The sequence below is a fragment of the Diceros bicornis genome, chromosome 1 (genome assembly GCF_020826845.1).
Source record: "Diceros bicornis minor isolate mBicDic1 chromosome 1, mDicBic1.mat.cur, whole genome shotgun sequence".
Classification (NCBI taxonomy): Eukaryota; Metazoa; Chordata; class Mammalia; order Perissodactyla; family Rhinocerotidae; genus Diceros; species Diceros bicornis.
The window spans coordinates 55,932,433-55,958,967 of record NC_080740.1 but is presented as its reverse complement, the minus strand read 5'-3'; the positions used below and the strand labels follow the sequence as shown (position 1 = coordinate 55,958,967).

The window sequence follows — 26,535 nt, the reverse complement described above, 5'->3', positions numbered from 1 at the left end:
ACCGCCCTCCTGCTCTGGGAGTCTACTTATTGAACTCGACTCTGGACTCCCTTCTCTGTTCCAGGCTGTAGGCTCCCCTGGCTTTTGGTGAGGCTGCTCCTCCCTCATGCTGCCCCCCTGGGAGGTACACTAGCAGGGCTGTTTCAGCCATCGTGGGGCCTTAGTGAGAAATGGGAGGAGGAGTCCCCTCTGGGTGGGTGCAGCCCTGCTCCAGGGTGTGGTCACTGCAAGCGATGCACATGGGATTTCCGCCCCCACTGCTTTCCTGACCTGGCGTTCTTGTACAATGAGTGACCTGTTCAACCATCCGTACTGGCCCTGTGCACTCTCATGTGTAAAGTCTGTGGTCAGGGCTCAATACACAATAGATGTTCGACAAATATTAGTTTCTTTTACATCCCTTCATACCCATCATATAGATTCACTCTTTGCTGAGAAGAGTGTTGCCAAATTTAGAATGTTTTTAAGACTGTGAGGTATAGTGGGAAGTGAATGACCTTTGAAAACCAGCAGGCCTGGGCTTAGCTCCTGCCTGGCTCTGCACTTTGACGCCCAAGTCAAATGTGTGAACTCAAGCAGGTTCTCCACATCGGGTGGTGGAGAGTGGTAAGAGGAGTCGTTTGTTTAGAGCAGGACCAGACAGACAGCCCACAGGACAAATCCAGCTGAGACCTCTAGAATGATTTGTCCATTATTAAAGGGGGTGGGGAGAAGAATGAGTGACAGAGTCTGCAGGTGCCCACAAAGCCAGAAATAATTACTCTCTGGCCGTTTATAGAAAAAGTTGCCGACCCCTAGTTTGAAGGGTGAGCCCCACCTGGCACAGAGTACCGGCTCCACACGTGCTATTTTCCCCTCTTTCCGCTCTTATCACAGATCTTTCCCCAGGGTTCTTCCTGCCAGAGCATTTGGGGCTGATCTTCTGTCCCCAAGAGCAGCCACACAGGGCAAGCGGGCCTAAAATGAAGGTCTGTTTAAAGCAGAAGTCTGTAGCAGTTCTGTGTTGACATCTTTTTCCCGCCTTTAAGGATAAAACTCCCTGAGGACCATGTGCGCTTATGGTCAAAACAGGTGTGGGTAGCTTTCGATAATTGCTAATAAATGATCATGTTTAGGCTGAGTATCAGTGGAACATTTTTCTGACAGTCTTTAAATTGGTTATTTATTTTCTTGGAGAAATATAACCCAAAATGGCTTGGTAATGAACTGCCGCTGTCGTTACGGGTCTTGTTCACATTACGGTGAGGAAGATTTATGCTCCCAGGTAGATTTTAGTTGTGAAAGATTTAAGAATAATTGTGGTCCTCTAAAGAGGAGAGAGGCAGTGTTAATAAGCACAAAAGGTCTCGGTAGCTGTGGTTGAGTATGTGTTCATAATTTATTAACTATTTTGTCCAATTCTATCATTCAGGTATAATTGTTGTGGAAGAATACAAGGACCAGCAGGAAGGCAAGCAATGACGCAAATCAAATTTGCATCTATTTTTAGTAAGGTGGGCCCCAGATTTGTAAAAGTTCATGTGCTCATACAAGCGAGTGCTTAGGAGCTACCCGTGGCCCACGTGGCTCTTGGGCTGCATCTGCTTCTGGGGGAAGAGGCACATTAGTCCGGGGTGATTCACGGATCAGACTGGTGCACGTAGCAAGTTGGCCTTGCATAGAATGTGAATTGGCCCTCCCCAGAACCGCTCAATGCTGTGCATCTTATTGGCCAGAATCTTGTTTAATCCTCTGTCCTCCAGCCCCAACTCCACCCCAGTAACCACGCAGAGGTCAGGTGTAATAGCGAGGCCAGTGTGGGGCCAGCTGTCCCCTCACCCTGTGGCTCCCAGGACCTCCCTCGCAGTGTCTATGCTCTGCTCCCACTCAGCCCCAGAGCTGCTTACCTGTCTGAACATGCCCTCCCCTTCCCCAAAGAGAAGTCATTTGCACAAATGTGTTAGTGAGCCCAGTGGAATTCCCTGAAGATTTTGTGTGGGACACCAAGGGTGCATCTTTCCTCACATGCTTCACAGCAAACAATCTCAAAATTTGTTATTAAATGTATGTTTTCTCGCCTCATGAGGTCACCCACCAGCTGGGGGCCCTCCCCTTCGCTGGCTTTCTCCTGACCCTGCTGTGGTCCAGAGCCAAGCCCAGCGTGTCCTCCCTGCTTCCAGGATGCCTCCTGGGATTTCAGTTCTTCTCCCCTCTCTTTCCAGAGTCTGGCTTCACCTGTATTCTAGCTCTAGAGTCTCAGCTTCCCCAGGCTTTGTCAAGGTGTGTGTGTAGGAGGGTGCCTTTCCCTTCAAAAGAATTAAATTACTAGTTGCCAAGAGAAGTCAGCTTCTTCACATACCAACTCTGATTCAACCAATAGCTGTTCTGTGTCTCTGCTGGTTGCTCAGGTCTGAGCTGGGTCAGCAGAGTCCACCCTACAGGAGCTGCTGGTCTAGACCTTGGTGAGGTATGCAGCCAATTTGGGGTGCTGAGTGACCCTGGTGCATGGAAAGACCCCAGGACTCTGCAGTTGGTCTGAGCTGCATTTGAATCCCTGCCCTGCTGCTTCCTGCTATGTGACCTGGAACAAGTTACTTAACCTCTCTGAGCCATAGTCTCCTCAACTGTAAAATGTAGAGGATGCCTCCATCCTTGCAAAGTCATTGTGATGATCATGAGGGATAATCAAGGTAAAGTGCAGAGCACAGTGCTTGGCTGGCTGTAGATGTTCAATAGACATTGGCTGCCTCCCATTATAGATTGAACACAGGCTTGAGTTGCTGCCTCGTGAGCACCTCTTAGAAAATGGCAGGGTACCAGCACCTCCCTAGGACCTGGGTCCTTGCTCTACTGCCCACTGGGTTCATTTCAGGTCTGTGGTAGAAAATAGTCTCACGTTGCCCACATTCATTTTCCTGGTCACTGTGTCTTTTCCTTTCATGACTACTTGCTGACTCTTTTCATTCCCTTTCCCCTTCTCCACTAGCTTTTAGTCCTCTTCACCTTCCACCCTTACCTGGACCCAGGCTGACAGATATGCCATAAATTCAGGGGCCAGCCAAGGCTCTTTCCCCAAATATTCCTCACTTTTCTATTGGCAGACACCCTGGCAGGATTTTGTTACCCCTACTGAGTGTGAGTGGCCTGGAGGCTATCACAGTCCTCTTCACCTGGCTCTGAAGGAACGTTCCAGGAGCAAGTTTTGATGAGCGAGGGTAGCAGAGGAGACCATGAGGGCACAGAAGCCCAGCTGGGAGGTGGAGGCAGGAATGGCAGAGTCTCCAAGAACAAGCGTTGGCTCAATCAGAGCTTCCCATGTGTAGAGCTCTGTCCCTGAGGAGAGATGGCAGATGCCTTGGTCAACCTGGATTTAACATTAAGAACAGATCCTCACATCCTTCCCCGGGAGTATTCAAGCCTGTGCCCTTGCAGACACCCACATCTATAGAGCATACTGGCAGTTGGATTCTGAAGTGGCTTTTCTAGAAGTTCTGCATTTATCCAGAGCATAAATGGTCTAAGGACCTAACATATCCCCAGTCAGTTCTTGGCACTTCCCAGGGCAGCTCTAGTCAACTGAAACCCTAGGATTGCAGAGGACCTCCTCAGAAAGGAGGTGGATGTAATGCAGCATTGCCTGGTTCTCTCCTCTGGTGCTTGGTCTGGCACTCAGCACCACCGAGTCAAAAGTAGGCTAGCTCGTGGCATCCCAGGAGGCTCCATCCCAACCTGGCAGGGGCCGGGAGGATTAGCTAGAGATTTCCTCTGGCCCCAACTATTTTGGGAGCCCCTGTGGGCTGAGGAAGGGACTGTTAATGACTGACTTAGAACCTGGCAGCTCTTCTGCAAGCAAACATGTCTGTCTGTATTATCACCTTATTATGAAGGCATCGCCTCCTTCCTGCCGGGTCTGTTCCCACTGATAGCGGGAGTGCTGGTCCCATCAGGAGCTAATGTAGACGTTCCCAGCCAGGATGCCTGCAGACCGTTGGATGAACTGCAGTGGTAGCTGACAGATAATGAGAAATCCATCACACACACGCGCTTGCTCGCAGCTCTGGATCACATGCATTAAGCTATGAGTAATGTGATTACTTAAGTGGCATTTTATTTACACTTTTGCACAGAGCAGTGGCTGCTGCTTTTCCAAAGCAGCCATCACCCAGATTTGATTTCTTAAAAATCTCAGAGTCAGGATGGCAGCATCACAAATATACTAATCTGGAGGAAACTAGGGTCATTTTTTAAACACTGTTATCCGCTTAGAGCAGAGGATATACTGAAGTCGATTAAAAAATGCAGTTACCATTTTTTGGTGCATACCACATGCCGGGCATTTTGCACATGTGTCTCAAATAAACCTCGCAGTAATCCTGGTAGAATAGGCACCATTGCCCTCATTTTACAGATGGGGAAACTGAAGCTCTCAAAGGTTGAATTGCTTGCCCAGAATCACTTAGGCAATGGCAGTGCAGACATCAAGAGAAGTTACCAGTTAAAAAAATGCCATAGGCTTTTATGTTTCAGATTGGGAAGCAGAACCATTGATTTCAGCTCCAAGCTGGGTTAAGAACTGAGTTTTGTGAAAAGACAGGTATGAGAAAGGGACGTATGTGGCTTTGATGGACAACACCAAAATAACCCATGCAGTATTGTTCCCAAACAATTCCAGCAGGCAGCCCTGACAAGGTGCCTCTGAGTCTAGCTGTGATTTGTGTGTCCCGCTGGTAAATCAGATGAGGTCTCTGAGCTTCGAATGCCTTATGAAATCGAGCCTCAATTTGGGTTTGTCACAGGAGCTGTCACCAACTCGTTGGTAAATGTGTGATTTCTCCTGTGAGCTCTGGGCCCTTCTCCTGCATGGTTCCAGCAGGGACTGTGGGCTGTGCGCTGGTGAGTGAGCTGAGGGTCACCTCCTACTTATTCTAGATTGTTCATTCCTTAATAGGGTAGCAGAAATGCCAGGACAAAAAGAATAAATGAATGGTGACTCTGTGTGCCAGCCTGGGAGCAGGCGAATATAATGGTTTGTGGTTCCATTCAGCTGCCTGGAGACGTTCCTAGTCATCGTCCTAGGTCTTGGCCCAAGAAGCTCTCCCTTCTTACTGCCCATGTCTGGGCTGTGAGGACATTTCTCAGTCTAAGCTCTCAGTCTACTTGCATCTTATAGTGCAGATTTTAGTGCTGTGTGAATTCCTGTAAAAATGATTTTACCTCTCTGGGCTAGCATTTCCCCAGGGTAAGGCTGTCTTCATTTTCCCTATCCCATAGGACTTTGAATGAATGAGTGAATGAATGAGTAAATGGATAAACGAATAGACAACACACAAATGCACAAAGTAATCCATGTTAATTTTTAAAAAACTGAAGAATAATAAAAAAGTGGAAGTAGAAAGAAAACCCTCATATTTCCCCAACCATTGATAACCATTGTTACCATTTTGATTTTTCTCTAAGCTTTTCCCGTAAGCTTTTCTCTAAGCCTTTTTTCCTTTTCTTCTTATACTTCTTGCACTCTTTAAGGATAGTTGAGATACACAGAAGGTGTGACCAAGCAACTGACTAAAAGAAAAAAATCAATTTTAATGAACAGGACCCAGCACAGCTCCAGTGTAGCCACATGGTCCTGGCTTCATGCATGTTGGTGGCGGTGGCTGCGGCTGCCCCTTCTTTCTTTGTAGGCCTCTCAGGAGGTGGGCTCTGGGCACTGAGAGGATGTGGTTATGGAGTGGATGAAGCTGTCCCGTTACTTCTTTGGTCCTCTTTATTGCTGTTTTTTTTTTTTTTTTGTAAGGAAGACTGGCCCCGAGCTAACATCTGTTGCCAATCTTCCTCGTTTTGCTTGAGGAAGATTGTCCTTGAGCTAACATCCTTACCAATCTTCATCTATTTTGTGGGACACCGCCACAGCATGGCTTGATGAACGGTGTGTAGGTCCACGCCTGGGATCCAAAACTGTGAACCCCCAGGCCGCCAAAGTGGAGTGCACGAACTTAACCCACTGTGCCACTGGGCCGGCCCCTCTTTATTGCTTCTTGGTTTTCTGTTTTCTTCCCATGTTTTTGTATGTGACCTTCCTCTAGGAGTCTTTAGTGCTCATGAGAGGGTAATTTGGCTAAAGAATTTGATCTTGGAAAATTTTCTCAAGAGATTTTCTCTCAGTAGCTCTGGGTATCATGTGAAAAAACCCGACTGGACTCTTCCCTTAATGTTTCTAAGTTATTCCCTAGGAAAGGTATTTTAAAGATCTAGGACATAATTGCTGTTGGTGTTCATATTAGGTCCTCACATTTGGAAGCAAACATAAAAATCAAAGCAAAAGCAGCTTATTGCTTTGATCCACCTTGGATTCTTCCAGTACATTCTAGTCCTTGCTGGTCTGTGAAAATTGCTCCTACTTTATTTACACAGAGCTTTCAGGCATATTTGATTTATTATTTCACATATTTGGAATCATTGAATTTTTGGACTGGAAGGGATTTGTGTTGTTATTAACATTCCTGTTATTCCCTCAAATAATAAATGAAAAGAAAGTGTAAAATAAAAGTGTTACATGGCTCTGCCGGCTGAGTGCTCCTCCACAAGAAGTAATTATGTCCTTATTGATGTGTATTTTCTTACCATATAAATGGTCTCACCTGATAATTTTGCCCTGGAGGGTTCTTATTTTAAAGGATGGGTCCCAGGGAGCCCTGGTTGTTCATCTCCTCCCCCACCCCCGTCCCCTGCAAACAAAAGTGGGACCTTTCAAAGGCTCATTGAGAGCAAGAGGCCATTAATTGTTATCACTGACTGGGGGTTTGGAGGGAGTCCTCCAGGGTCCTGGTTCCCAGAGCAGTGTCACGTGGCATGGCCTTTGTTCTTAGGGAGCTCACCGCGAAAGGGAAAGACGTTTAATTATTTAATAAAGGGAAGGTGTAGCAAGCTGGCAATGTCTCTTCAGGAGGGAGGGAGGGGTGGGCACACAGACTAGCTGGTTCCAGTTGTGGTTCATAATGCCCACACATGTCCTTAACAGGTGGCATGGGGACTCTTGCTGATGAGGGTGGAAGGGTCACTGTGTGAGCTGGCCCTTGTCCCTGGGGAGGCATGCCATGGATCAATGTGGCTTCTTCAGACAGTGTCATTGCTCAGCCTTCCAGCTAGAGTGGACAGATTGTCATGATGCCAGTAACCAGCCACAGCAGCTACAGAGCTTCCTAGTCCCAGAGCAAAGGGCAGACTGAGCGGTGTGGTGATGAGGGGGTGGGAAGACGGAGGGCAAAGCTGGCAGGTGGCTTCTGTTGTTTCTTGTCTGTGGCTGCACATGGGCTCAGTCTTCATCGCCTTTTGGCTGAGCTGAGAGATGTTGCCATAAAGATTCCTGCTCCTGCTCATTGCACATGCTGCCTCCTCTGCCAGCGGTGCCCTGTCCCACCCTGTGCATGTTCCTTGCCTGGAAAACCCCTTGTCCATCCAGACCCAGCTTGAGTGCCCCTTCCTCAGTAGAGGCTGCCCTGGTTCTCTGGAATAGATGGTGCCTTCCTCCGCTGAGTTCCCGTGGCTCTTTTTTTTTTTTTTTTCACAATGACATTACCAGGTAATATTATGCTTCATCTACTTACATTTCTGGTTCCCTCTCCCCTAGCCAGACTGTGGGCTTCCTGAGGGTAAGGGCCGAGTGTTACCCATATCTGTTTTCTAGCACAAGGGCAGACATACAGCAAACGCTCCAGAAGTGATTATTGTGCATATGCGGAATGAACTTCTCCACTGTTGTCCTTGGTTTCCATTGGGCTCCCTCTAGTCTGTCCCACACCCAGTGAGCCCAGCATGCTTCAGGAAATACCAATTTGATGGCATCAACTTCCAACTAAGCCCTCCAGTGGCTCCTCAATGCCTGTAGATTAAGTCTGGATGTCTCATCAGGCATCTTCCTTTCCAGCTTCAACCTCACTCTGTCTCTGGGTGCCCCAGGCCCTAAATGAGCATGGCCAGATTGCAGAAATCCCCCTGGAGGGGAGCAGTACAGCCAGATGTTCATGGAGTGGACTTGTACATGGCTCCTCTGGTAGTGGGGGCTGAACTACTATTGGGGGACTCACATTACTCTTGGGATGAGGACAGTTTTCTTGTTGCTTCTTGGGACTCTCCATCTTGTCGCATGACAAAAATTCATCATCTACCTGTCCGAAGGACCAGGTGAGCGAGTTCCCAAGTGTGGAGCCTGACTGAAGTGCTTTGTGGTCATCTCTCTAAGTCTCCTGAGTCAACCAGGCATCTTTCTGGCAGTGCTGGGGGTGAGAGACTGTGTTACATCCATAACTGAGTTGCATACATGCTTGCTGGGTGAGAGGAAAGGTAGCTTGTCTCTGTGATCCTGTTTATCGGACCCAGCAGCCTTCGGGAGTGTGGGTCCAGTCAGTCTCAGGGGATTGTTCTACCCTCATGGATCCCTGGCTACAGCAATGGCTGTACCACAGAGAGGGAAGGCCTACCCTTCTCCATGGAAGCCTTGCTGGTAATTGTAGCTCAGGAGTGTAGCCTGCTCTGATTAACCTCCTACCATGGGGTAAATGTCACTTCAGAAATTGCAAATTTCAAATAAGCACTCTCAGATCCCGACTGTGACACCATTGGCTGGAGGTGAACAAAAGACCTTGACCAGATTCATCTGGGGCTTTGATGAGGAGCATCTGCTATGCAAGTGGTCCAGGGCCAGAACCACAGGATGCAGGCAGGGTGGCTGCTAGAACATTTGTGGGGACACAGGAAGCGGGTCTTTACTGCTACCCTTCCCAGATGTTCCTTCCAAGAGAAGAGGCTGAATGGCAGGGCTGGGAGGAACTGTAGCAGGCCTAGCTGTGCAGCTAATGAAAATTTCATGGGAAGTCTGTGGCTGTAGGTTCCCAGAGAGCTGGCTGGTGCCAAAGCCACCACTCTAACATGCCATGCCTTGATGTCGGTGTTGGATGCTTCACTTTGAACTGGGACTCAGAGAGTGCTGGTGGCAGACAGGTGTGAGTGCTCAGTACAGACCGCACAAAGGCAGAGGACTCCTGAGGCTGCTATCATCAGGGCTGATGGCCATAGTTCTGAAGCCCAGGGAGCCATCTGGGGTAGGGGTAGATCAGGAAGTCAGGGTATCCTGCCTGCTTTCCTGGAGCCAGGTGCATGACAGATGGACTTACTGTCCAGTATCACAGAGACCTTGTGAAGCAGGTGTTTCCAGCCCCCATTTCACACTAAGGGTCATGGCAGCAGTATAGAGGGCTGTTGGGAGGCCTCTGGTCTGTGTATTCATCTCCCATCCCTTGGTATCTCCTGCCGGCATCTTCACAGGGCAGCCCCACCATGTCCTCTCTCCAGGGTCTCCAGTCTTCCCATACCTCACTGCTCCTCCCTTTATATGGTGCTGCTGAGGTAGTGGTGTGTGGGGGTTAGAGCATGATCTTTGGAATCAGGCAAAACTGAGTTCAAATCCCCGTCCTACTTCTCACTAGCTGTGTGAACTTGTGTAGTAATTTCATCTCTCCAAGCTTCAGTTTCCCCAACTATATCAGAGGGATGTTGATTATGCCTGTCTCAGAGGGTTATTGTAAGGGTTCAGTGAAATAAAACACAGTCAGGACTTAGCACAATGCCTGGCACATTTTGACCATTCAAATACAGTCACTGCTATTATTACTATAAGATTAATACTAATGTTACTGTTACTTTGAGTTTTTGATTTGGTTTCAACTTTTTGATTTGAACTTCAACTTGATGCAAGTCCTGAATCTGGCATCAGATATCAGCTCGTCTGTGGTGAGCCAAGTCATGAGGTCTGCCTGTTCCTCAGGGTGAGTCAGGGTATTAGCAGAGGTGCGGCGAGGATGTCGGGAAGAGGTTCACCTGTCCGCCTCCAGCAGAGCTTGGTCGATCCCTCCAAGACCTTCCAACGTCATCCCCGCTGGTCGCAGGTTCCAGTGACTGCCCCGCTTGAAGTCACCCTAAGAGAGTTGCCCATTTCACTCTCCTCAGAAACCTCCAGGTCACAGAACTTGCAGTTTTGAGTCAAAGGAGAATTAATTGGGAGGTTGCAGCCCAAGATACTGGCATAAAAACAGCACAGGTTGGATCATTCTCTTTATTCATTCAGTAGGTGCTTATTGAGTACCTGTTGCAAAACAGGCACTGTGCTGGGCCCTGGAGGTTTGGGGGTGAAGACACCCTGCCCCTGGCCTCGGCGACTGCCTTCTCTGTAGTTGAGTTGCAGGAGAGTAGCCAGCTGCTGCAGTGTGGGCGGGTCAGTGCTCTGTTGGGGGCAGCACGGGGGTGCTTCAGACAACACAGCAGACATGCCTCAGTTGTGGAGGGCTTGGGGACAGGGAGGGCTGCCCACGAGAAGCACTGTCTAAATTGGGATTTTGTGCAGTAGTAAATGTTAATCAAGAAGGGCGAGGAAGGGTGTTTCAGGCAGAGAAAGGGCAGCGTGTGCAGAGTTTCAGAGGTCAAAGAGAGCATGGGCTACTGGAGGGCTGAGAAGTCGTTCATTTACTGCTAGAATGGAGCATGTGAGCTGGGATGTGGCTGCAGGGAGACTGGAAGGCTCAGCAGGGGCCGTACCTTGCCGGGTCCTGTAAACTGCTATGGAGCTTGGCCTTGGGAACAACTCGAGTATTTTCAGCAGGGGGGTGATGTGAGCAGAACGTCTCCTCGGAAGGTCACTGTAGGAGCAGTGTGGAGAAGAGCCGGGGCAGGGCTGGAGGGAGGCAGAGGCTGGTTAGGGCGTGTGGCAGTGAGCGGAGGGGAAGCTGTGGAGGACTAAACTGAGGGAGAGGCTGTGTGGATGCAGAGGAGCGGGAGACGGGAGAGACCCAGGAGTGAGAACAGAGAGGGCCTGGTCGTTGCCTGAATGGCTGAGGAAAGGAGAAGGGAGGAGTCCAGCCTGGGACCTGGGTTCTTTCCTGGGCAGCTGGGTGGACTGAGCTGGGGATGCCTCAAGGGGCAGACCTGAGAGTGGAAGATGGAGACAACTCTGGAGAGCTCCGGAAGCTGGGGGAGAAGGCCTCTGATGGGCTGCGCCTGGTTTGCTATTTGTACTACTACTTGCTATTTGTGGAGCCTTTCCCCGGTCACCTCTCAGTCACTATGATTGAGTTAGTGTGTGGCTTCCTTTAGCCAATGGGGGCTACACATTAAGAATCATCTGGTCAGCTTTAAAAATTTCCGTTGTGGAGGCCACAACCCAGACTACTGAATCAGCCTCTCCAGAGTGAGGCATCTGCATTTGGAAAGCTCCACGGTGACCCCAGTGGTCAGCCAATGATGAGAACCACTGCTTTCCCCAATCCCTGCAGTCAGCACCTCCCACAAAAGATGGGTGGTGAGGAAGGGGTGAGGTGATGTTAATAGCTGGTGTCTTATATTCTAAAAGGTAGCATCTGGATGTTTATGGAGGCCTGCTAGCATAGGAGATGACAGGAGTGGCATTCTCAGAAAGATGGTGGGACCTAATTAATTTGGTGATTCTTGGACGGGGCTGGGCCTCGGGCCAGTATAATTTGCATTATCTGTGAAGGAAGGGTTTACATGCTACAGGATGGCAAGAGCCTTATTTGGTGTGCCAGTGAGATGGACCCTTTCAGGGTTGCTCCATCTGTTTTCTATGTGTAAAATAATGATTATGCAGAAATTTTGCCCATTCATAGCAGGCCCAGTTACCTTATCAGGATATGGATAATTGTAATTGAAACTTATATTTATATGATGTGTAATACCTAACAATGGTTCAAAACACCTCACTGGATGCACAAAACAAATCTATAGTATAAGTATTATCCTTTTTTAATAGACAGTGTCACTAAACCTTAGTGAGGGCCGGACCTTTAAACAGAAACATCCTGCAACTCAAGTTTCCACATTTCATTGAATTTTTTTTTCTAAGCCAATCTTCATATATAAGACTAATAAAATTGCATGCATTTAAAATATTTCATAATTATTTTTCCCAGGTACAATTGGTCTCCCTTCACTTGGGCCTACTTGGTAAGATTGAAATGCATAAGAAGTCACATCATTGAAATTTTAAACACATTATTTCTACAAAGCCTGTTTCTCTCAATGTTCTTGGGGCATCTCAGTACTATAAACCTCTGGAGAAGGACACAAAAGTGCACATCTTTTATTTATGGAGTAATTCTATGTGCCTGATAATAAACCAGGTACTTTGCCCCATTATCATGAATCATTGTGACTCATCCTTCAAGGTAGGTGCAGTGGTCTTGTTTTACAGATGCAAGTCAAGGAAGCTGAGTGGATTGTGCAAGGCCACACAGCTGGTGCGTGCTAGAGGCAGAATTTGAACCCATATCTGCTTCAAAGCCTATGCTGCTTGTGGTGTCTCCTCTGCCTTTGACCCCATAGTACTGGCTTCTTTTCTCCTTCCTGGATATTCAGAAGGCTGTTCCTGGTTAGCTCAGGAATTTTGACAATTTTGCTAATGAAGTTAAGGGTATGGATGGCTTTGAGTCTGGGGAGCTGACCCTTGTCTTGATCAGCGTACACATGGAGCATTGTATACCCATTCTTATTCCCAGAAGAAAAAGCCACATGCAGAGCATATTTTGAGAAGGAACCTCAGACTCAGTTTTGCTCTTTAAGAGCAAGTCAGCAGGTCACTTCCTCCCCGCCCACCTTGGATGGACAGACAGAATGTCCTGAGGAAGGGGGAGCTCTTTGTGGTGGTTGTGATCCTTTAATCGGCTGGAGGGGCCATGACAATCCTGTTTGTTCTACATATTTCCTAAGGCCACAAATCCATGTCTTTCTCAGGTTTTAGAGCCCTTCGAGCTATTTTGGAGCTGCAAGGCGAAAGAATTTCTTTGCAGAAATGTAGAAAATCTGTTACTCTTGGTCTCTGATGTCATCTTGGGATTTTTATTGAATTTCACCCTATGGACCAATGTCACAGGAAATTATTCATTTGAAATTCTCACAGAAAGTAATCGTGACTGAGTATTTGGACTTAATCATGATTTTGCTAGCTGTTTTACAGTAATGACAGGTCACTAGAGCGCATTCAGATTTCTCCCTGCTTCAGTCATTCACCTGATAACCAGATGTTCTTCCCCATGAACTTAGTTTATGATGGGACCTTTTCAAGGGAATGATGGTCAGTGACTTAAAGGGAAATATCTGCCTATGATCTTTCTAATGTTATGATAATTTGAACATTTGATGCAATTATCGAAAATGTTTACATTCCTTCCTATTGTTTGATGTGATTCTTTTATTTTTTCTCATTTATAATGCTTTCGTATTCAGGAGGTTGAGGTAGGTTTTTGACTTTTCAACTGTATGTAGACACAGCATTGAAATAGTTGGCAAATAATGTAAATTTCATTGTAAATCGTAAATCTCAGTGGTAAATATTTGTTTTAGTTCAGTGAACCAGCACCGCACACATTTATTTCATTGGTATATCCCGGGGATGCAATTTATCAAATGCATATAAACAGTCCATTTGCTGCTTTATCTTTTCTCATTAGTTACAGTACAAGTATGATTGTCAGTTATTATCTGTGTTTTGCTGGTGGGTTATTTGTTGAAAGAGAAGAGCAACTGACATCGTTATTTTCTAAATCATTTTGTCTAAGGCCTGCAGGACTTGATACCAAATGTCAGACCAATTTATCAAAGAATCACTCTATTCAGGAAGAAAGTGATTTAGAGTGTGTATAAAAATACACCCACCTGGGGCCGGCCCGGTGGCGCAAGCGGTTAAGTGCGCGCGCTCCGCTGCGGCGGCCCAGGGTTCGCTGGTTCGGATCCCGGGCGCGCACCGACGCACTGCTTGGTAAGCCATGCTGTGGCGGCGTCCCATATAAAGTGGAGGAAGATGGGCACCGATGTTAGCCCAGGGCCGTCTTCCTCAGCAAAAAACAAAAAAGAGGAGGATTGGCGGATGTTAGCTCAGGGCTGATCTCCTCACAAAAAAAAAAAAAAATTAAAAATACACCCACCTGTTCTTACACACACACCAGTAACAGTTATGGGAACTTCACAGGAATACAGAGATGTGAAAGCTGGCACAGCTTACTTACATTTTAAACAATTTGGCCAGAACTCATTGTGTGCTGTTGAGTGATGCCTAGGGGAATATGCAGGTGAGTAAGACCCATCCCAGCTCAGAAGTAGGGCCAGGTGTGTGCGGGTGGTATTTTCACATGGAAATATATTAATTCACACAACTCCCAGTCCCTGCTATATAGAGTTCTCATGAGTAGGGTCTGTGGAGGGAAGGCTGGGTGGGCCTCAAGTCGCTGCCCAAGCTAGGCCACTTGGTTGAGGATGTCATTCAGAAGGACTCTCATTGGGTGGAGCTCTTCACCAGAGGTGGGCAGGACAGGCCTGACTGAGAGGAATCTGACAGCACATTGCTTGCCCAGAGAGATGACTGGAAACAGCTCGGAGATGAGGTGGTTGTATGGGAAGGTAGCTCCTTTCCCAATAAATGGAATGTTTTGTACTTCCCAACAGCTTGATCAGTAGGGATTTCCATTGCACACCAATTAAAATTATAGCCAGGTGTCACATTATACAGGTGATGCACTTATTAACATCATCTGGAAATCTCACTTTTCCAGTGACTTCTGTTATCATATTAGAGAAACTCTTCCCACCTGCCAGCCAGCCCGCCTTACTATTCTCCGCAGAAAATTAACTGAACTAGTTTGCCCTGAATCCTTTTGAGATCAGTTTGCCTATAGTCCCTTAATTGATCTCTTTGTAAGGATTTTGGGTTTGGTAAGGTAGGATCTACCTCTACCAAGATCCATAAACCAGGCTTCAGTCCACCTGACCTTGCAGGGCAGTATTTCTCCCTTTTGTATTTATCTACAGTGGATGCAGATTACCCCAAAGAGGCTATCTCCCCTTGCTTCACCTTACTTTCATCGGTACCTGTTCTCCATTGCTCACTCCCAGTCGAGACAAATATGGCTCCCATTTATTTTCTAGGCTGGTAATTTGTATTATCTCAGATAATCTTCAGATGAAACTACACGTTTCAAACAACTTAGATAAAATATGTATGAAGGAGAAATGATCTGTTTTATGTGAGCTAAATGTCTTTGATCTGTAGTGTCTGAAGCTGTAGGTGGATAAATTACATCATCATCTTCAAAAGTGGGAGTAAAGGAGTTGGGCTTCAAAAACGGTTTCCATTTGGTTCTGCCACCTCATCTCTTCCTCAGAGTCTGTTTTGGTATTCTTTGGAGCTGAAATAAGCACCTCTCAAAAGGCAAATTCCTGGGTATATTTGAGCTAAATTGCATCAGTCATTTTGGGACTGTGGGACAGTGGAAGAAAAATTCAGGTTCCCCTTCAAAATGGGCTGGAATCATAGACTTTCCAATTGGTTATGATCTTCCATGATGCAAAGACTTAATCAGTCAAATTGTAGTAGGAATATTTTTGCATGATTTCATGTTAGGGAGACTTAAAGATTTCATTGGAAGATGTATTATTGAGCAGAATGTTCTTTGGCATATATGTATATATGTGTACATATATATTTTATTAACATTATATATTGATAAATATTATATCTTTACTAATATCTATTATATATAACATGTGTTAGATATATGTTTTAAACAGATTTCCTTTCCCATGAATTCTTATCCAAACAGAACATCTCTAAAGTAGTTGAAAACTCAGAGTTAAATTCCTTTGCATCCACCGGATGCCAATAGTTTCACAGGATCCAGTCCTATGTTAGCAGGATATTTAATTAGTGAGATAAATGGAGAAATATGGTTTTATCAGTATTGATCAGCTGTGGAGGATTAAAAAAATAGCAATAAGAGCCGTGATCATACCTAGTCTCTGATTCTTCCTCTACCACCAGCACCACTCCCTTCTTCCTCATCCTAATCAGGTGTCACGATTTGTCACTTTCTTACTTTATGCTGACTTTTTGTGCTTTCTTACTATGACTTTATGCTACCCTGGGATATTTCATGATTTTGGACATAAGTCAGTATGATCAAGTTTGAGACTCTGTTTAAATTTATAGTTTCTTCCAGATTTTAACAGTCCTTAAAGAGTTGGATTATTTTCACTTAGAAGTGCTATAGTGAAATGAAACCAGCCTTTCCTTGTGTGGTTAGAATTTAGAAGACTGTTCTCTTCCCTGTCCAGTAGAGGCCTGACATCATTATCCCATGCAACGGAGCCCATGAAATATACATGTGTAGTAACACTGCCATCCTTCATTCTTCAACTTGTATAATGCACTAATAGGAGTTATTGAATTTAATAAATGACTATATTTAGATATGCATCTTTCTATTTAGGTTTATGTTTAAAAAATTAACCGTTGATGGGGTCCTTGTAAATCATTTTTAAGAGCTTCATCACTAGATGATAAAATTACCGGTTAAGAGGCCAACTCAGGCAGATATACCTCTCCTGGCAAGTCTGATCTAACACATCCAATATGCCTTTCACCACTGTCTGAATTTTAACAGGCCACAACTCCATTGGGCCAGAAAGAAGATCAGAGTGAGGGCTCTTATAGTTCTGCACTTCTCTGGTATCTGCACCGGACTCTGGGGTCCATGCAGCAGAACACACTTGGATACAGTGCAGCATTTGGGTGGTATTGGGGGCAGGTACACTACCTCCCATGGTGGGAACTGTAACTGTTAAAAAACTGATAGAACTGTCCACAGCACAGGAAGTTGTGGGTCTGTTCTGGGGTAACATAAAATATACTTTCTATTTTTTATTTAGATAGAAAATAAGAAAGGGAAACCTGTGCTGGTGCCCCTGGGTCTTAGGCCCTGGAGAAATGACCAGCCCTGATATTGATAGTGTTGGTTCAGGGCCACAGACAGCTGCCTTTATGTCCTCTGAGCATCCTGATTGTTCAGTGGGACTCAGGGATGAGCACGTTCTCAGGAGGTGAAGCTCTAGAAGAGGCCTTCTTTCTCTTTGGCTTTTTCCACATGGGTTTGGATGCTACCTCTCCGGACATTCTTCCAGAGGCAAAGTGGATTGATCCATACAGCCCAGCTGCTTGGGCTTGCCATGTGTGCAGGCCAGTCAGACCTGGCTCGTACAGTGTGAAAGGGTGATCCGTGGGCTCCCACATCTCATACTCGGACCTTGCTGCAGCAGTGCCCGCTAAGAAGCCCCCTCCCCTGTGCTCATGGACCATCCCCCAAATGGGCTCTGGTGCCTGGAGAGCTTCTTCATGATCTTGGCCCCTGATATGGGGTTTCTCTCTCAACTGCAGCTAAAGCAGTTACACCCAAGGTTTTATCAGCTCCTGGCTCATTGGTTTTGGCTTTGCAACCCACTTTCCTAAGGCAGGGCAAAAGCAGTCAGACACAGGGAATCATTTTCCTTCTCTGCTTGGCCTTGCTGGGCAAGAGACTATTTGAAGGTCTCATTTTGCATAATGAGTTTTGACTCAGGTGTGCTTTCACATTTTGGCAGCAATTAGGCAGTGTTATTACATTGGCAATGGGTTTTAAATATTCTAATGCAGATATCTGCTTTTAGATGCTTTATATTTAAAACCATGATTTTCCCCCAGAAATATGTAAAAATGGCAATTATAGTTAACCCGGAAAAGTGACAAAGTCCAGAAGAATACTTCACATTCCATCCAAGTTATAAAGTGTATTGAAATCACGAAGGAATATTCAGTTCTTGAGACTTGCTCAACCCTTACTTTGACATCAAAGAGAATGTGACATGTGAAATTAAAGCAAAGGAACTTGTCTTTGGCTCCAGTCCTTCCCTGTCAGACACACATCCTAAGCTTCCAAGGACTTCCATGTATTAGAACAGCATGTTCAAGTAGAAAATATTTCACAAGATTTCACATTGCCATTGGACATGACGCTGTCCTTTGTATGTGCAGAGGGTATTGTTGAACCACAGCTGAAAGGATGGACGTTTCGTTATTTTTTCTCCGGTGGCGAGGATGGGTTTGTCCTGGGTTATCTCTTCTCTTGCCCTTGTGAACAGCAGGCTGTGTTGGTAACATGCTTGTGTCTAGGGCTAAGAGTACATTGGCCATCCAACTGAGAAATCGGGCGCTAAATTTCCCACCTACCACCCAGCCCCAACTTAGAATCATTTAACACTGGCTGCCGAGTTTCAAACCACTTAGTTTGGATTAGGATTGTATTTAAAATAATAAATGGAGAGAGATGTGGCAGAGGGATTCTTTTAAACTTTCTCTGTGATATTTCATGGTGTAGACCTTGGAGACTTCCTAACTAGATGGGTGAGAAGGTCAGTTATGCCGTAAAATTAAAGCCAGAACCAAGTGGGCCAGTTCCTTGGAGTTAAAAATAGTTTAATGCTGAATCTCCAGGATCCAGAGGAAATTGTTCATGTTTATTCATGCTCTGGAAAATGGAATCACTGCCCAAGAACCAATATGTTCTGATTTTACTCTAAATCTGGTTTCCTAAAACCTATTTAAGGGCTTAGGTGAACTCAACAAGGATCTAATAAAGCCAGGTAATTGAACAACACAGAGGCAAATAAAATTTACAGGAGATCTCGTCACAGATCAACTGCAGCAAGAGACAGCATGGACAATAATTTAAACTAATTGTGAACTGTGATGTAAATTAACTTCTCTGGAAGAGAAATTGAGGCTTCATTTCAGACAGCTTTCTGAAACTGTATGCAGCATACAGGGTACCTGCCAAAAACACATACAGCAAATAATTTGGGTTTATTCTGGAGGAAATTAACTGAAAAGGGGCACATGTCCTAAAAATGGTGTGGGGATGTTGTACATGGGTGAAGCCTTTTCACCTTGCAAACTGTGTAGTTTAGCTGACAGAGTAGTTGTGCCCAGGAACAGTGAGGTGGATGAATGTTGAGGGGGAGGATAGAGAGAGTGGACAGTGGCCGTTTGGTAGGAAAATATTATTGGAAGTGGGGAAGAGGTTAATGTAACTATGAAGAAGTGAGTGACCTAGACCCTTGCAATTTCAAGGCAATCAAGTGTCTAGCCTCGGAGCATAAATTGATGCTAGCTACATGTAAGAAAGACACGGTTATGAATCGGCCAGATTGGCCAGCCTTTGTTTTATCTTTACACATCCAGGACAAATGGTATTAAGCTAAATGTATGCCTGTGGTTAATGCTAATATTTGAATAGCCCCCTGCTTTTAGGTTTTGTGAGTGTTGGAAAACTGGAACTGTGCACCACAAGTTACACGTCTCCATGTCAAAGAAACGTTGACAGTTGAATTATCAGCTGTTGCAAACAGAGGCTTCTTCATAAGTGACAGCAACAAGGCATCACCTGTGGTATAATTGATAACAAATACACCTTGCACTTAGACGGTGTCTTGGTTTATCTGTCAAACCAGGAAGAGCAGTGCTGTTTTCATATTAGGCTGAAATGTTTTTACTATTTCCAGTGTTTAATACAGTTTGAAAGACAAGAATTTGAAAAGTAAATTGATATTTTTGATTGCACGTTAATGCCTGTTTGGGGAAAGATTTCTAAGCCATTAGTGTTTTCCTTTGTGTTTTGGGAGGTGGGATAAAGGCAGGTTTTTATGCAGTTATGTGAGAAGCTTCCTGAAATCTGACCTTCATTTTCTATTTTTTCCTTATATAGGATGATTATTTCAGAAACTGGAATCCCAACAAGCCCTTTGACCAAGGTAAAGTTTGCAATATTTCTTGCTGTATATTCCATGGGAAATGAAGTCTCATTTTTCCTTCCTTGCGTGCTGAGTTACTGTTCCCACAAAGGCCAGCTAGCTGTCTTATTTTATTGACTGTAGGGACTGAATTGACTGGGGTGATAGAAATTGTTTTATCAAATTGGTTGTTTGTCTAAGATTATGTCTAAGACAGATTAAAAAAAATTTTATTGAATTGACCAGTACAATCATTAATTGTTTTTTTTTTTTTTTTTAAAGCAAAGCAAAACAAAAAAACAAAGTAAAATGGTTATCAGACTAACCTGGTGAATTGTGGGCCTGAATCCAGTGATTTCATTCATGGAACAGACTGTGCCTGGAGATGCTGCCCAATTCATGTGAGCCATAAAAATGAAACTTTCTAGAAACGGGTTAATCTGAGGAGGCTTTCGAGGGCACTGGTATTTCATTTGTTAAATAACTTCTTCATGGTTTCTAAACAGAAGCTTGTTTCAGAGTTGGCTCACTGACTGCTTGGGTTCAAGCCTGGTCCTCAGAGGGCTCTTTCCACTCACACCAGTAGGCATAAAGCGAGTCTCCTGATGGCCAGTGTAAATCACCACTAGTGTCCTCCTGCGAGTTATTTAAGACACAGTGAGGACCTGCCGTGAATCACACCCCTGTTCCTATTGTTTCATGTGTGGCTGCTGCTGGCTCAGACCCTGATGCTGAAAGTGATGGTAGATTGTACTTCTAGTACATATATGCAATTAACGCTGCAACTCAGAGGAAAAATATTGCCTACCAGGTCTCAAAGGTTCATACTTCTGCAAATGATCTTCACTTCTGTAGCTGAAGTATTTGATGTGATCATGATGGTCAGTTTGACTCAAGGAAATTAAAGAAGGCATTGACATGTAGCATGGTAGAAGGTGCCCCTTTATGCCCTCTCTTTTGTCACTTTGATGGCTCACTCTTTCTGGACTCTGGTTTTCTTATATGCAACATTGGTAACATTTCCATGTATGCATTAGGCTTATGCCTTCAAGTAGTACACATTTCATTCATACATGCATTCATTCATTCTCAAACATTTCTTGAGCATCCACTGTGCACAAGCACCAAGCCACGTACTGGGGAAAAATTGGAAAAAGCTGTGGTGCCAGCCGGAGGAGCTCAGAGTACCGAGAGAGGACTCAGTCAACAGCTGCAGTGGGATGTGTTAATGGCTGTGGTGCAGGTGTGTACAGGGGAGCATTGAGTCTGTAGATGGGGGACTTAGTGTGTGTGCATGTGTGTGGGGGGGCAGGTGCCAGGACAGGCTTTCCTTGGGAGGATCTGTCTAGGCTATACATATCTCAGCAGCCTCTCAGGGCCTCACTCCTTTAGCGATGACTGAGTCATCATCATAAATCACATTAAAGCATATGAAGGGATTTGTAATTTAGTTTTAAAATTTTCCATCAAAAACGGTCAAAATTTCTAAAAATTTCTTTTGAAAGGATATAACTTCATTTCTGAAGAACACTCAGATATAGAGCAACACATTCTGTGTGTACCTGATGAAGGAGCCCTACTGCAAACATCCTCCCAGGCTTTTGCTCACAGAGGTGCCTCAACTGATGGTGGTAGTGAACTGATTTTTTCTAGCCCAGAATCAGAAATAGGTTCTTGTCCTATAAGGATCAAATGTTGCCTAAATAACTGCCAAATTTACTCTTCCCCAAGGCTTGCAAACAAATGCTAAAACTCTACCAAGGGAAGACATTTTTATTTTTACTAACACATGTTGGAAAAGGTAATACATGAAGTGGGTATCATTTGCCACTTGGGGATATAAATGATAGCTTCCCTTGACATGGGGCTTAACATGGCAACTTTGAGCACCAAAAAGAACATGGTATTTAAATCCGCTTAACCAAAAAGTCCAAACAGATTTTTCTCTCCTAGGAATGTTGGCAGCTATATCCAGCAGAGTCCTTCCTCTGCTCCCTTTCTGGCTCTGCAGGCATGAAAACTGGATCTGCTTAAATAAATCCTCCCAGAGAAGCTCAGGACTTTATGGGGTATAATTGAGGACCTCAGCTGAGAAGCCCCACTTTGTACCACAGGTGTAGCTGCTGTTGGCTATTTATATACAGAGCCACCGGGAGAGCAGGCAGAGCTGAGAATAGCCTTCACTTAAAATATCAGCCCCAGCAGATGTCATCAATTGCGTTGTGTGCCGCTCAATAAAGATGGGAGGTTACTATATCAGCACTGACACCACTTGGTGAAATATAAACCACAGGCATGGAAGATGTAGAGCATTTCATCTTCCAGAAAATAGGAGAATTGCTGAACTCCAGTGGAAGTTGTCAGCTACAGAGAGAAGTCATTTCCCGTCCTAAGCTGAAAAAGAATCAAACATGGTTAAGGTGGTTTTGTGGTTGGGAAAACTTTCAGTTTGTAGAAATGGAACTTGTTGAAAAGCGTTTCAGAGTTTCACGTGACAAAGATGGGCTGGGATGGAGGTAGGTGCGGAGTGGGCTTGAAATCTAAGGGGAGAAGAGGGGAAGGAAGGCCACACATGGAGAATTCTGGTAGAGTGTAGCCAGAAAGGTGGATTTGAGGCAGGTTGTGAAGGACATTCCGTACCAATCTATGAAGTTTGCACTTCATTCTCATGGCAATGGGGAGCCATAGAAAGTTTTTGAGCAGAGGAGTGATATGATGAGGGCAGTATTTTAGAGGACTTAAGTTTGGTGACTCAGCGGCTGTGATTAGGAACCCAAGACATACCTGCTAAATGATGTCCCTCCAATAGGACTCGGGGGTAACTTCTTCATTGCATCATTCATAGTCTTGGATCCCTGGGATTTGGCTCCCACAGGTGGTCAGAGTTACCATTCAGCTCTGTAGCTTGATCTCTGAAATGCCCATGTGGCTCCTGATTGCCTTCAGTGTTGGTGTGAATAGTTAGGAGACTCATAGTATTCAGGAAACAGTTACTTGTAATTGCTCTCCTTGCATAGGGATATTTACTGAACTTTGAACAACAGGGCTTCATAGGGCGAGCACTTATCATCATGTAATTGACTCCAAGGCAGTTAGAAGAAAAGTGCCTCACCTGGCAGTCTCCTTCTACGAGCCTGAAAATGCCTTTATCTTGTTATCTGTAAGCGAATCACTAATGCTTCTGTGCAGTATAATAGCCATCAACTTCAGGCTTTTCTAAGAAGAATTCATTCTGAGATTTGGGTAAAGTAGTATATTCTTTTTGATTGTAATGCTTTAATGCCAAATCTCCCTTCAGAATTGAAGGGAACAATTATAAACTCAGGTGAGAAATTTCCTTTGTGAAGTCCACAAAGGAAGACGCCCCACAGAGAGAGTTGGGCAGGCTGCGCAGTTTGAGAGGGCGACGGGCCGATGCTAGGGGCTTGCTGTCTTGTGTGGGCGGGAGGAGAGGAGCCCCTTGGGTGGATCTCTGTGCGAGGCTGGCTGAGGCTGCAGGGCTCTGGAGTGGTTTCAGAGTGCTGGGCGGAACTGCCGCTTTGCCCTTTCGGCACCTTCCCTCAACTGGCCCCTGGCATACCTGGGAGCACAGAGTGGATGTTGAGCAGACACGAGGTTAATGCTTCTGAAAGTGGCATCTGGTCCAGCAAGATGCTTCCCCAAGATCAGTCCCTGGTCAAATAACTTAGGGACACACATATATTCCATTGTTCATCTCTTAGAGATTCACAATGCTCATTAACAACTTAAAAGCTCTGAGAAGTTTTTTAGTAAAGAAGCCCATTTAACCTACCATTTTCCAAATTTGCCTTTGACTACATGTTTTTATTTGATTTTTTCACTCCACGCCCATCAGGTACCCAGAGCAAGTGTGTTCTGTGGGATACACTTTGGTAAGTGCAGTGTGGGGTCTTGGGGTTTGGAGTCAGATTTTCCAAGTTTAGAACTGGAATCTGCCTGTTACTAGCTGTGTGATTCTGGGCAAGTTGCTGAACTTCTCTGATTCTAAGGCTTCCCATTTGCAAATGGCCACAGTAAAAGCACTGAGAGGATTAAATGAGTGAATATGTCTGGCATATAGTAAGTGCTCAATAAGTGTTGTGTTAGTAAGTAATTAATCTTTTTCACTCTCTCCTCTTCCTATGTAGCTGCTACTCCCTGTGGCTTCCCTCCCTTCCCACTCAGACTTTCTTTCTGTCTTTGTTTATTCCCTTCTTCAGAGCTGTGATGCTCTGAAGCTCTCGGGGCTAAATTGGATGTGGTCTCTCTTACACGAGGTGGGTCATTGCAGTGGTGCACCCCAGATCCTCATTATGGGGGCTGAAGAAGTTCAGGTTCTCAATGTGTTTGTTCATCCATTCATTCCGTAAACAGTTACCAAATGCTTGACATTTAAACCCACTGTGCTGGGTAATAGCGACCACAGTAAGGAAAGCCTCTCTGTGGGACACTCCCCATGATCCATCCTGGTGATGGATCATAAGCCATCCACCCAAGGTCTTACACAGACAGAGAGAGTGTGTAAGTACCAGGGGTGATGGGGGCAGGAGCAAGAGTAAGTACTGGTGGGGGAGGGGAAGCGAGGGGGGTGGTCCGGGAAACTGGGAAATCCAGAAGACGTCAAGTGTTCCTACAACTGACATAGGTCAATTTTAGTTGAGGTGACATTTTTTGCTAGAACTTAGCCTCACTCGGTCTGTGCTGTGTGTGGATCAGCGCACCACCAAACTTTGCTGATAGCGATCACCCTCATGCCATAATAAAGGTACTATCCCACAGATTCTCTTTTCCCTTGGAGTGGGGTGCTGATGAGGAAGGTTTTCCAAAGGGCCTGGAGGAGAAAGAAAGGGATAATTTATTGAACCACAATACTGTGGTAAAAAAAAAAAAAGAAAGGTATTGCTTTGGGAATTCACAGAATAGGGGAGGAATAATAAACAAAGTGAATTCTAACAAGTTGTTTCATAGCTTCTGAACCAGTCCTTTTTGTAAAAGAAAATTGAAGCTTATTCACAATGCTTTTGCTGAATAAAAGAGTTTTTGGTTCATTGTGGGGTTGGAAAGGTAATTTATGTATATAACCAACATATCACTTTAATATAAAATTCTGATTGCCTGAAATGTCCTAAAGTGATGCATAAATACAAATTACTTTGGGTCTGTACTGTAGCCATGGTCCACTCGGGAAGTGGACCATGATGGTCCCATTGATGGATCTGGGTATGATTCTCCACCGGATGAGACAAACTGTTTCAGGAGAAATAGCTGAAGGGGGATTTATCACGGAATATTTTTGAGACAAGTGGGTTCCTTTAGTGTGGAATAACTGAATGTTTTATGTAAAGGGTCTAGCCGTTGGTTTTGAGGATAATGTTTTCCTTCTGGAATGAATACTAATCGTTCTTCCAGAGTAGCCTGGCTGTGACTAAATCTCAGACGATGCTGGTGATCTTCAGAGCAGAATATGAACTTGTAGAAATTGATCTCCAGATAAAAATAAAGCTCAGAAAGTCAGGGGCTCCTTTCACTCATGCTGTTCACTTGAAAAGCAGAAAAGAAGGAAAACCTTGCCCTTTGACTTCCAATCCATTATACCAGGATCCTGACAAGCTCAAATCCTCACCAAAGCTCTGAACTGTTTTGAGGTGAAAATTCTTAAACTCAAGGAGAGAGTTCTTCCCATGTTCCAGCTGTGTTTCTGGAACCAGAGCCCCAAGGATTATTTGCAGCATCTGTGTTTTGTTGAAGTTTTATAGGGCCCCTAGGGGGAGGCAAGATTGCTTATTTTTCAAATTGTTCTTTAGAAGGGGATTTTTTTCCTCTAGATTAATCTGAAATTTTACATGATAGGCTTAATAGATATCTTAAGTCCCCATAGCTTTCCTCTTGATGTGGAATTTAACCTCACCCCAAAAAGAGCCTCTGATTTGCATTCGTATGGCCTTGAATATTTTTCAGTGCTTAAGAGTCTGTTCACCTTATCTGGTCCTTCGAGCTGCTGATTTTCAGAGGCAGCTGGCCTGGTTTGCGGGAAGCATCTTAATTTTCTTCTGGTTCCCTCATGTTTGGTCTAGCAGGTTTCTGTCTTTTCTACATAATTTAAGGACTCTGCTTTCCCCCCAGCACCAATTCTTCTTATTCCTGTTAACCCATTCCCTGCCCCGGACATTCACACCCACTCCAGCCACGTTACCCTCTCTCCTCACTGCCGTCTCTTCTTCTATTTCTTGATTATAACAATAAATAGTTACTATTCTTAATATTTTTAGAGTATTGATTTTTAAATGTTCCAAGTCAATTCTGTCAGGGAAGAAACAGAAAACTATTAATTTAAATATTGGTGTGCTCCTGCTTTTACTCAGCCTTTCCACTTTGAAGTTAGATCAAGTTAAAAGTTTTATTTTTCATCTCTGGGTGCCTTTGCCTGTTTCCTTATTTTAAAGAAATAAAACATCAGATATAAGATTAAAATCCCATGGTGCCCCATCTTGGTTCTTTTTGCATTTTCTTTTCCCTAAAGGTGACCATATCATTAACATTAGTTTCTGTCCATGTTCTTACACTTTTTGTCATCTGTGCGTGTCTGCAAACACTGTTACATCATATGTTGTGCAATAGAAATAAACTTTTTTCTTCTGTCCAATTTATTTCACTGAAAATTGTTTTTTGAGGGCTTTTGTTTTGATGGTTGTAGTTCTGGATATTTCCTTTATATTGTAACATTCTATTATACTAACATGCTATAATTTATCCACGTATTCCTCCATTGACAGACATTTGTGTTGTCTCCATTGGTTTTGCTGTTGTGGCTGCTTTTTCATAGCATTCCTAACACACGCTGTTTCTTGCATAAAGCCACGTGGCCTGGAGAGTGTGCTATCCTAGGAGGGGCGCACAGGGGGG

The 26,535-nt window shown here is 44.8% G+C and overlaps 1 protein-coding gene across 1 annotated transcript in view; it reads left to right on the top strand.

Moving 5' to 3' along the window:
- SPOCK1 (SPARC (osteonectin), cwcv and kazal like domains proteoglycan 1) overlaps window positions 1-26,535 on the top strand; it is a 478,475-nt gene that overhangs the window by 194,910 nt on the left and 257,030 nt on the right. Inside the window, exon 2 of the mRNA XM_058540847.1 lies at window positions 19,608-19,653. Within this exon, the coding sequence (XP_058396830.1) occupies window positions 19,608-19,653 (46 nt within the window). The remainder of the gene's footprint in view (window positions 1-19,607; window positions 19,654-26,535) is intronic.